The sequence below is a fragment of the Lactuca serriola genome, chromosome 8 (assembly GCF_051521515.1).
Source record: "Lactuca serriola cultivar US96UC23 chromosome 8, Lser_US96UC23_V15, whole genome shotgun sequence".
In the NCBI taxonomy this organism is placed as follows: Eukaryota; Viridiplantae; Streptophyta; class Magnoliopsida; order Asterales; family Asteraceae; genus Lactuca; species Lactuca serriola.
The window spans coordinates 188,848,411-188,860,740 of NC_136415.1; the positions used below are offsets into that span (position 1 = coordinate 188,848,411).

Below are 12,330 nucleotides of genomic sequence, written 5' to 3' on the forward strand. Positions count from 1 at the left end.
TTTCTTTTCACTTGGTAAATTACGACAATACCACACGCGATATATCATAAGAATCAAATCCACAATTAATAGTGCTAATATTAGAAATGTAATCAACACTTTCATAAATGCAATAGCAAAGAAATATAAAATGTGGCAACCAACTAAACCAAATTTCACTTTTATTGAAAATAAACGAAAAGTTGGAACTTGTCCTTACAACGCATAAAATAAAAACTATATTTCTAGACATCTCCTAAGAGTAATAGCAATCTGTTAAATTATCCTAACTCCTAAATAGTAGCTCTAAACTTTGATCATCGAATCATCTGAAGTCCATTTATCAAGATCAGATTTAGCTCACCGTGCTTAAACTTCTTTCTTTCTCTTAGACCCTGCAATAACATCAAAATGTGATAATCACATCATGCATCAAGAGGCTATGAATAGGAACTTGTTAAAACAATGGAGTTAGATAATGGATGTGTAACACCCTAAAAACCATAAGGTTAAAATTTTATTTTTAAGTCAACATATAAACACCATTTGTCCTTATCAACCATTTAAAAGCATGTCATAGTTATAATAGTTATCAGAGTACAATCTTAAAATCATAAAGTGCAGAAACATGGGTGGAGGCACTGCGATCAAGTTGGACCTTTCCTTTTCGAACTAGAAGTACCTGAAACCATAACCATAAAACTGTAAGAACAAAGCTTAGTGAGTTCCCCAAAATACCACATAATATACATATCATTGGGCCAAGCCCACATATTAGGCCCAACCCAACATACAAATGAAAGAGTCATAGAGACAGCTAGCACCCTACAAAACATATAATGGGCCTAGCCCTTCCTTATCCATGGGCCTAGCTCGTCATACCATGAGCCTAGCCCGACATACAATGGGACTAGCCCAACATACAATGCAAAAGTCACAAAGACAACTAGCATAACATATCCTTGTGGGTCGACATTGGTGCCTTTAACCCACGAGTACAGTGAGGAGACTCACCTCAATCCGTTGATAACCAAATAATTGCGTGGGTCACTAAACCGGATAATCTCGCACTAACTAACAATAAATACAACCCTAATTAGTAATTAAGAGAATACACCATGAACGAGTCAAATATTCCAAAAATAGGCAAAAGACCATTTTGCCCTAAATAAGTCCCAAGCCAATCCACAGTTGACCTAAAGTCAATAGGTAAACAAAAGTGAATGGAAGTTAAACGACTGAGTACGCCCAACGTACTCAATCTACGCCCATCGTACACCATCTTTGGCCAGTACGAGTTGTGTACGAACTGGGTACACCCAACGTACTCCACAACAACCCAATCTCACCATTAAGTGCTTAAATGGTTAAGCCACTAGGTCCACTTCTCAGATCTGATGCTAAATAATTTCTTAAAATGTAAAGTTGGTAATTTTACTCCTTTTCATGCTTTAATGGGACCCCAATACTTGTTTTTATCCATCTATATCCATAATATGAACACCAACTCTTGCATGGTTCATCAAAATCCCCCAAGATGACATTTTTATGACTTAATGACCTCTACAAAGTCCAAATATGAGGCTCAAAGATTATGGAGTAACTTCTACTCAAAAGAACCACAATCATGGGACCAAAGCATGACAAATTACCACCCAAACTAGATCAACAAGAGAAGCCATCAAGATCAAAACTTTATACCTCCAGAAGATAGATCAACGTCAATAAAGTCTGGATCTACAAGCTCCAAGGCAACCAAAACCTATCCAAAGAGATCCTTCTTCTCTAAGATACACCAAGAATACTTTAAAGCACCAAAAAAAATCAAGGATTTCACAAATAGAGGCTAGGGTTTCGTATTTAGGGTTAGAGAGGATGGAGGCTAAAGATAAGAAGGGTTCCCAAGAAGTTAAGGTGTTTAAATAGGATCCAAGACCCAAAACTAGGGTTTTGGTCTATTTGGCATACACCCAACGTAAATATTGTACGCCTAACGTACGTGGATGGTCTATTGCGATCATTTGAGCCTCGTACGCTCAACGTACTCCCTGTACGCCCAATGTACTCGGATTAACCCCAAATCCTTGTAAATTCAAACGGTCATAACTTCTTCGTTCCAACTCCGATTTTGACGTTCTTTATATCCATGAAAAGGTTATGAGAAGCTCTACAATCCTATAAACTTTCCTTTGCCTTTAACTTTTCGAACTTAAATCCAAAATTCATAAAAGACCCGAACTAACACTTTACGGTTATTCCCTTGGACTCCAAAACACAAACTAAATCCTCAGATCACCTAATCTACATTATCACATACAAAGGGGTCTAAATCTATTTTTCTCTAAGGCCCCAAGCCTTATGATAACTGATCTTCAGGTCACGACTCTGAATTAAGAAAGAATTCGAAACACGACGTTATAGGATGTACCTGAAGTAGAGTTACAAAACTTGACTTCACCTTCTCTGAGATCTTTCAGGTACTCTAGTCAGCTTCGCAACCAATGTCCCTTCAATTGGAAACAGAAACGGATGGAATCTTTGGGGTTAACACATGAAACTATCTCATAACTAGCCTTTCTCTTTACCATACGATCAAACTGTTTGACTTTGGCCGACCCCTTTCCATTGGGAAGAGAACTCTTTTCTGGACCACAATTGTCATTATTGTCAATGTCCATGGAATCTTTGGAATTAGACCCTTTAAGCACCTCTGTTCAGATGTACTCTTAAGCATATCTGCTTCAGCAACAATCAACATTTGGGTCAGATCAATTAAGGTCACGTTGATGTTCATCATATGAAAGTTCTCTATGAACTGTTCGTATGAATTTTGATGCGAAAGAAGAACCAAATAAATGGCTTGCTCCCTTGGGAAAAAAACATCCATTCTATCCAACTTGTTAATGTACTACTTCATTTTCAGAACATACGCACACACAAAATTTCCATCGTGATGTCTACATGCCAATAGGGTTTGAGTAGTTTTGTATCTTTCAACTCGAGGAAAACGAGATGTTGGGAGAGTCACTGAAGGAGGAGGTGGAAGAGTTGAAGAAGCATAATGTCCAGTTCCACCATTTCCCGAAGAAGAGAAAACATTTTCACCTTGATTAGAATGTGGAATATCATCTTCAAAAGGAAGAGGAAAACCATTTCCAAAAGAATGAGGGAGACGATTTCTATCTTCATAAGACATCTAAAATTAGGAGAAAAGAGAATTCAAGTTAGTTGATTTTTATCCTTAAGTATTAACCCATAAATTTAAATTAAGGCTAGGATCTTCATTTTTTATTCGAACTTTGAAGAGGGATGCCATAATTAAATTCGAATCTATTTTAGGTAGGTAAGACTTTTACCAATTCCAATCTTATGAAACTCCTATATCTTTTGAGATTCATTGATTCTTATTAATGACATATTTAATATCAGATTATACTCTCACTTTTTGAGACTGATATGCCGATGATCACAAACGAAATGTGAATAACCATGCAAACCCGCTTGACAACCTTGATGTCATTTACCATCTAAAATGGTTGTGCCGGTTAACCACACACGCTCTATCAACAATGATAATTTTCAAGATGTCCACCATATCTCTTTATAGTCCCTATTAGTGTGTCAGTTAACCACACACGCTCCACTAACGACATATAAAGCATGATGTACGTTTTTCATAGATTAGCATACTTTTCGTATTTTTTCTAAAGTAACTAAGAGTGGGGTTTTAAAAAGGTCTAGTTACTTTTATAACATTATACTTATTAATGAGATTATGTCCTATCAAATACGTTCGGCTAACGACCTTCCACCATACAAAAGAGTGGTGGGTAAGAATGAATATCAAATTGCGATCATTTTATAGACCACTTTCTTAAACTCCCCTTATAGTATGGCTTCGTGAATGAGGCGTGCTAGCGTTGTGAGTATAAGGTGTATTTTAAACAATTTTAAAATACTAGAGATTTGACATTAATTATTAAAATTAATTAATATCTAAATTAATCATTTACACATTTAAGAGGGTGTTTGGGAGTGCTTTTTTAACTAGAAAAGTGTTTTTAGATAAAAGTGCTTATTTGCTTATAGTGGTGGTAAAAAGAGTTTTTTAAAAAGTGTTTGGATAAGCTTTTACAGTGAAAAAGCCAATAAGTCAATAAGTTAAAAAGTGTTTGGCTTAAAAAGTGCTTTTTGAAGTTATTTTGGCTGAAAAGCCATAAGCAGTTTCAAAAAGCCACGTTTTCCATGCTTATTAAAAAGTGTTTATTGAAGCTTATGGAAAAGCCATTCTGAAAAGTGCTTTTAGTTTGCCAAACACTTTTTTTGACTTATTAGCTTTTCAAAAAGCCAATAAGCAAATAAGCACTTTTCAAACGCAATCCCAAACACCCCCTAAAATTAATAGTATTAATCAATTAAATAATTAATCAAGTCAATGATTTATCTCATAATTTATAGGGTTTTATCTAATTATCAAATATATAGGCAAATTCGGATTTTGCAAATACAAAACAGATAATTACCAAATAATAATAATGCATAACAGATTAGGCAGATTAAAATCGAAAAAAATTGAATTTTCCAAATCTCACGTCGTGAGATAAAAAAAAACGAATTTTCTTTGTTTGTTCGATTCACTTATGTGTAATTAGACGAAAGACAACCCTATGCTCTGATACCACTGATAGAAAACATAGGTTACAACAACAATGCTCTAAGCAGAAAAACATTTAACAATTAAATGATTAAGGAACATGCAACCTAAAATGATCAATGTCTTTCACATAAAGGCAATATACTATAAATTATCAAATTACAGTAACCTTGATGAAATCAAAATTCATAATGGAAGATTACATACCTTTTGATTTGTTATAGTAAACAATCAAGAACCCTTCTTCAAATCTTTGGAAGCAAGTGTGACAACCCAAGTTTATTCCGTTACATCACCCCGTTACCGTTAACGGAATATTCCGTTTTTTTAAAAGTTCCGTTAACTAGGGGTCGCAAAATAAATAAATGTTTTATTTATTTATTTATATTGTGTCGTTATAATCGTAATAAAGTAGATAAAAACACTTAAATTACATTTCCATAGTAATTTAGAAAAAGTTAGTTTTTATTATTACGACCATTAAATCGGGTGCGACCAAAAGCCCCGTATAACGGCAGTATCGGGTAGAATCTCACTGAGCCCCAACTCGAGCCCCTATATAAGGGGGAGTGGACTTCATTCCACTCTTTTCCCACTCCCATATCACCCTCTCTCTATACTCTCTCTCATAAAACTCATTTTAGCCTCAAATCTGCGAATTCCCGCCTCCAAAACGTAAGTCTCTTTACCCTAACCTATTCTAAACATCATGACTCGTGTTTATAGCTCAAGATTCGACCATTTAAGCTGTTAAAATGGAGTTTACGGCCTAAGAGCCTCCTTAGGTCGTAAACCCCTTAAAAGTGGCCAAAATGACCCAAACTTGTCCCGTTGAGCCTAGGAACCAATTAAGGAATTTGTCTAGGAGTGTTTAATCATCAAAACACAAGATTTTAGGGCATAAAAGAGAGTTTACGGCCCAAGCACATGCTTAGGCCGTAAACACCTCTTAAACTTGTAATAATGCCCCAAAAACACTCCCAAACCACCCTTAGGCTTAAGACATAAATTAGGGGCAAGCTATTTAGGGTTTGGAACATTTAAACACAAGGAAATATGGGGTAAAAAGGAGTTTACGGCCCAAGAACATGCTTAGGCCGTAAACACCCCCAAACCTCACCAAATGAGGGTCTAAACCCCCTAATTGGCCTTATACCTTCACTAGGAAATGCTAGGGTTGAATCAAGGGCTTGAAATCAAAGTTTAAGGGGGGAGGGGGGTATATGAGAGTTCATGGCCAAGCCAAGAGCTTGCGGCCGTAAACTCCCAAGGGATGGTCATTTGGACCATAAACTCCAAAGGAGTGCACTCTTGGAACCCCAAACACCCCTATAGCCTTGAATAATTACTAGGATTGATATAAGGACCTTAAACTTCAATGAAACCAAGAGGGTAGGAGTTCACGGCCGTGAACTCCCATAGGGGTGGTTCATGGGCCGTAAACTCCCATATTGTCCCTTTAGAAGCCTTAAATCTCTTCATACAATTTAGATTTGGACCTAGTATAATTCTACGATCAATATGAAGCCTTAAATCACCCTAGAAACCCCTCACCATGAGTTTACGGTCGTAAACTCATGGGGAGTTGTCCCAGGGCCGTAAACAAAGTGTATAGAGTTTACTCTTGAAGAGTAAACTCCATTCCTAAGCCATTTGAGCCCTTAAATGTTACCCGGGACACCCCAAACACTTAACCAAAGTGTTTTCCGCTCTTTAGAGTGCGTATACTTGTTTAATTAGTATATAATATACTAATTGTATGTGAACATATGTTATCATATGTTAAATAGGTCTCTAAGTGTGTCCAAGTCCTTACTTGACACCGAGCACCCAACCGGCGCCTTCGTCGGATCCACTTACACCAGGTGAGTTCATACCCCTGAATGAACATTTTAAATGTTTTTATACGTTTTACAGGGGGAATACAAGTTAAACATGCCAGTTATCATATCAATCATATGTGATTGATAACTCGCATGCATAAGGATTTACCACACTGTAAACTGTTTTACCGAGTAGGATGACTATAAATGGTTTTCTAAAATGTTTTCACTTGTTCAAAACTCTTACTTATACTGTTTATTCAAAGTTTCATTTCAAACTGATTTATGAAAGGTTTCCAAAGAATTTCTAAAGGTTTTCAAACAAATACCAAGTTGTGATTTTCCTAAGTATAAAGGTTTTTCCAAGGTTTTAAATCAAAGTTCTCTTTCATGTCGGATACTTTTACTCTTACTTGTTAGATACCACTGCTTCGCTTTTACTTAGTTTAAACTCCTACTTGATAACGTTTCCACTTCGTGATACACTTATACCTGCTAGATGCTTATACTTGTTCACACTCTTACTTAGTGATACGTTTCTACTTCACTTATACTTGATATCGCTTCTACTTCACTTATACTTGATATCGCTTCTACTTCACTTATACTTGGTATCGCTTCTACTTCACTTATACTCGATACGCTCCTACTTCACTTGTTGTCGCTTCTACTTCGTGATACACTTACATTTGGCACGCTTATACTTCACAATTCGGTTATTCCACACTGTACACTTATACTTCACAAGATGAATCTACTTGTTACACACTCAAGCGTAGTTAGATGTATGTATGTGCTTGTTTAGATGCATATAAGTAATGATTGAAGGACTTAGGAAGGCTTGTCCATCCTATTTACTTTTCTTCGTTGAGATGTGGTCTGGTGGGATCGGATGTCCATCCGAAGGTCGTTTGATTCATTAGTTATATGTTATGTATATGAGCATAGACATATACGTTTACTCTAGTCAGTCCAGTTATGAGTCTCTACCTCTAGTTCAGCACTTACATATGAAACCCACTACCCACTAATTGGGATGCATCTTCGGGACACAGCCTTCTCCATCGTCTAGTTGGTAACCAGAGTCTCCTGTAGGGAGAGCGGACATTGTGTGTATAGATCTATACGAGATTGACACCCCCGCACCCTGACTGCTAGCTACAGTCCACAGCCCACCAAGCCAAGGGGTGACAAATGTCATATTTTGTAGACGCTTGTAGGGCGTCAGGTACTCTAGTGTCGGTTAGTATGGTTACGAGTATCCCAGGCTACCTTATAATTCATGGCCTTAAGGTAACGATATTTCACCAACAATTTACACTGTATGCTGGAAACCCATTCACAGAGTCACACTGTTTTTGACCTTGCAAGTTGTATCTTTCATTTGATACTATCTGCGGTCTGTATTCTCTGTTTTTGACCTTGCAAGTTGTATCTTTCATTTGATACTATTTGCGGTCTGTATTCTCTGTTTTTGAGCCTGCAAGTTGTATCTTTCATTTGATACTATTTGCGGTCTGTATTCTCTGTTCTAGACCTTACCAGCTGTATCTTTCATTTGGTACCGTCTGGGGTCTGTGTCTCCTTTTATTAGACTGAGCCAGGCGTGTCGTTCTTTCGACACTCTCCTGGAGTCTATGATACCTTTGCCTTAGTCAGCAGTCCTCATTGCTGAGGCATACGTTATTTCCCCGATTTCTCTTACTTTCTTTAATAATCAAATTCTGTATTTTGATAATGATAGCGATTAAGGGAAAACTACTTTTTACCACATAACTCCGTCCAGTCTTGGTAGAAGACTGCTTTTATTAAAGAAAATATAGGATTTTCTGGAAAAAACACTAATGTAATGGATACACTGAAACTACCACTTTTATTAAGTTATTTGGATAAAATGCCACTAAATACTTATGAACTCACCAGCATTTGTAAAAATGCTGATACTCGCTTTTCAAATAACTTGTATTCTCAGGTCAGCATTTAGACAGGTACATCCCCGGAGCTGTTGATGAAGATAGCTTAGTACCATGTTGTACTTATTATATTTACTTGTATTACCTTGATGTATTGTAATGTAAACTATGTAAAACTATTACTATTAATGCAATGGTTGTTGTACTTTGATTACTATAATGCATGTGTTGTGATACTTGACATGACGTCATCCACCCCAGAACGTTTCCGCCGTTCCGGTTTTGGGGTGTGACAGCAAGCACCATAAACTTCGTGTCTCTGATGGTTCACACCTAACCCTAGCAACTAGGAGACTTGAAGAGAGAGGAGAGGGGGAAGTAAAAATTTCGGCTTTGCCTTGAGGAATAGGGATGGCTGAAATTTAGAACCCCATGGAGGGTAGGATGTCAAAAAGTCTCGTGGGACCCCGATCCCGTGGGGGCCCCGTCCCGTATGGGGGCATTTGTTGAAAAAAATCGGGGACGAGGGCGGGGGCGGGGGTTGGTAGTCCCGTCCCGAAACCCCCGTGGGGGCCCCGTTAATAAATTATATAAATTGACATATATTAATTATATAAATATAATAAGCAATAAAATGAGTTTTACATACAAAAATTCAACAAAAAACATGTTTTTAAGTTGTTTGTAACATGTAAAATTATGTTACAAATATTTATTTGTTACCCAAAAATAGTTTCTTTTAGCCCAAATAAGGTAGCCAAAAATCAATCGGAGGCGGGGGAACGGGTGCGGGGATGAGGGTCAGAAGGGGAATTCGGGGGCGGGGGAACGGGAAAATTCTGGGGGCGGGGGCGGGGGATGCAATCCCTGTCCCGTTTGCCCCTGTTGACATCTCTAATGAAGGGTTTTTATAGGTGATCAAAGGAGCTAAGGATAAGACAGTTTCCTAAGATAAACCCTAATCTTTTAACTTCATCCATAAGGCATCCAAGGCACCCTTAATGCCCAAGGAAACCCTAGAATACCTTTAGAATATGTTCCCCCTACTAGGGAGGTTCTAAAATTGGTCAATGTTCAATCTTTAGAACATTGTCATCTTTAGTCCTTTCACTTTTAATTATTCCAATTAAACAATCCAATTTCTAATTAATATATTATTCTCATAATACATTAATAAATTATTTATTTTAATTTCTAGTTAATTTATTAATCACATAATAAATTAATAAATCAGTCTCTCTCTCTCTCTCTCTCTCTCTCTAAAAGTCATCATTTTCAATTACTAGGTTTGAGAGGGACCTAAAAGAGCTTTACTAATAATTCAAGTTTATATTAATTTAGTTATTAACTTAGACACCTAATCCAACACACCCCACCCCGTCCTACCTACTCACCCAAAAATAAATCTACCCAACTCACCACTCCTTTACCTCTACATGCCTACCCCATCCTACCCACAACCCTAAACTTACACCCTACCCCTACACACACCCAATTATGCCCCTCACCCCAACCTAACACCCACACACATACATATCCCCGCTACACCCACCCACCCACCCTACACCCACATCCATACCCACACCCATACCCACCTACCCACCCCTGCTACTGCAACCATACCCACATGTATGCATACTTGCTTACGCCCCACGTTGACATGCCGCCATAAGTATAAGTGGCTAAGAGTTTAACTAATGAAAGTTCTATCATATTTTTTAAAATAATAATAAGTTACAAAAAATACAAAAGAGTATTTTCGTTGTAATGTATAGTTACTTTCCAAAAAGATAACACATTACATTCCATATCAACCAATACATAACATTTTCCAGTTCCATTATTTTTAAAATCATTATGCGAATCAAAAAGCCCCTTTTATACATACGGTTAATTTATTCTTGTTGCCATCATGAATTGGCCTCCAACCTTCCAACTTCTAGAAAACATCAATCGAGGGATCAACAAGGTAAGAATGACATGTTTGGTAGCTGACGTATGATCTCATTGCCGATAAAGATCTTGATCTACATTATACTAAAACTAAAACTTCTAAAATATGGCTGTGAAGACTTGAACCTAACGGTTTTTGTAAGTATACTATCCAAAGAACAACCATGCTACATACTCATGCAACTTCAATCTGCCAATACTCGCATTTGGGAGATAGTGGATCTCTTTGTTTTGGTGGAAATCACAGGACAAAGGGCGAAACTTCAAAGGAAAGGTACAAAACTAGCTCGGGAATAACGAGAAAAACGTTTGGGAATGACACGAACAACATGTAAATCGTTGAGGAACAAGCACATCTCATTTTTTTCTTTTGAAATATGCTTGCTTACACAAGATTGTTTATCTTTTAAAGATGTTGTGGGGACAAGATTTAACATTGAAAGAAGGCTGCTTATTGACTTCATGGGCACTTGTCCTCGAATCGGTCCATCCTTGCTTGGACGTATACAACATGAAATGAATCTTAAAATGCTTTTGTCACTTCAAGAATTTTATCAAAAAGTAAATCATTTTTATAAAAAAAACTTTTAACAAAATATAATTTTAGTAACAAATTAAACAAAAAAAAAAAAAAACTTTGTAACGCAATATAAAATACAGTATTTCAACACGTAAACCCTTTTGCCACCCAATTTATAGTCCCCCAAAACCCCACAACTTTCCCACATCCCGTTCATCCCTCCAACAAACCCTCAAATTCTCCCTCTCAAAACCCCCAAAATGGCGTCACAACAGATCCGATCTCAGCGTGAAGATGCCCAAGTATTCACCGGCGAAGATCTATGCAAAGAGAAAGCACAAGAAGTACTCGCAAGATTCTCCCTACCAAAAGGCCTGATTCCAATGACTGACGTGACGGAGATCGGCCACAACGAATCCACAGGGTTCGTGTGGGTTCGCCGGAAGAAGAAGACGAATCATCTCTTCCGTGCGATTGGTCGGAATGTGTCGTACGATAGCGAAGTAACGGCGTTGATTGAGAATCGGCGGATGCGGAATCTAACAGGTGTTAAGAGCAAGGAGCTTTTGATTTGGGTGACGATTTCGGATATCTCTGCGGATGAGTCCGGGAAGATAACGTTTGGAACTCCGGCGGGGCTGTCTCGTACGTTTCCGACGACGGCATTTGAAGAAGTGGAGTGAGAAATTAAGCGAAAGATTTGTGGATGAATTTAGTTCAAGGTTTCCTGTGTATTTTGATGGGTTTGATTGAAAGTTGTAATAGCGTAAGAACATATATATATAAGATGGTATTTTCAATAAAACAAGTGTCACATAACATAAACATGTTAATTAATATACACATAACAACTGAAAAAGCTCATAGAAAATTGAAACTAAATATCCTAAACTTGAAATATTCTATTTATTATATGTTTAGAGCCCATTTTGGTAATATCAATCATTTTTTCTTATGATGGTTTAGGTATTTCTTAGATCATGGCATGTTTCATTATATTGAAAAAATTAAAATATAAAAAATATTAAATAAAAGTTAATCATTTATAAAAAAATGTTGAAAACAAATATTTACATAATACAATGGAACTATTTGTTATTAAATATATCATATTTGTCTAAATGTAATTTATAAATTGATTATAAATAACTACGAACAAATGTTATTTAAATGACAACTAGTAAATAAATAACAATTGTATACCATGAAATATATAGCTTTGATATATTGAAAATAACAATGCCAATAAAGATTTTTAATAGTATGGTTTTATTTTAAAATTCAAAATTCAGTAACATATATAGGAAATATTAAATAAAAAAATAAACATTAAAAAAAATTAAAATGATATTCAAAATACTGAATTCAAATAAAAACCAAATTAAATAGTTGTGAGCTTAAATAGCTCATTATTAGTTCTAACTCTGTCATCAAATAAAAAAAAAAGATAAATTAAGAAAATTTCTAAAAAGTTAGAACATGTCACCT

General features: G+C 36.5%; 1 protein-coding gene across 1 annotated transcript; it reads left to right on the plus strand.

The window, feature by feature from the left end:
* Nucleotides 1-11,010: 11,010 nt before the first annotated feature.
* Nucleotides 11,011-11,650, plus strand: LOC145071044 (uncharacterized). The gene has a single exon (XM_079017983.1). It carries the CDS (start codon nucleotides 11,103-11,105, stop codon nucleotides 11,523-11,525), a length of 423 nt encoding a protein of 140 aa, XP_078874109.1. The 5' UTR covers nucleotides 11,011-11,102; the 3' UTR covers nucleotides 11,526-11,650.
* Nucleotides 11,651-12,330: the final 680 nt, after the last annotated feature.

Excerpts from the sequence above, each read along its gene's own strand:
- LOC145071044 (XM_079017983.1), top strand. The coding sequence starts at position 11,103 with ATGGCGTCACAACAGATCCGATCTCAGCGTGAAGATGCCCAAGTATTC.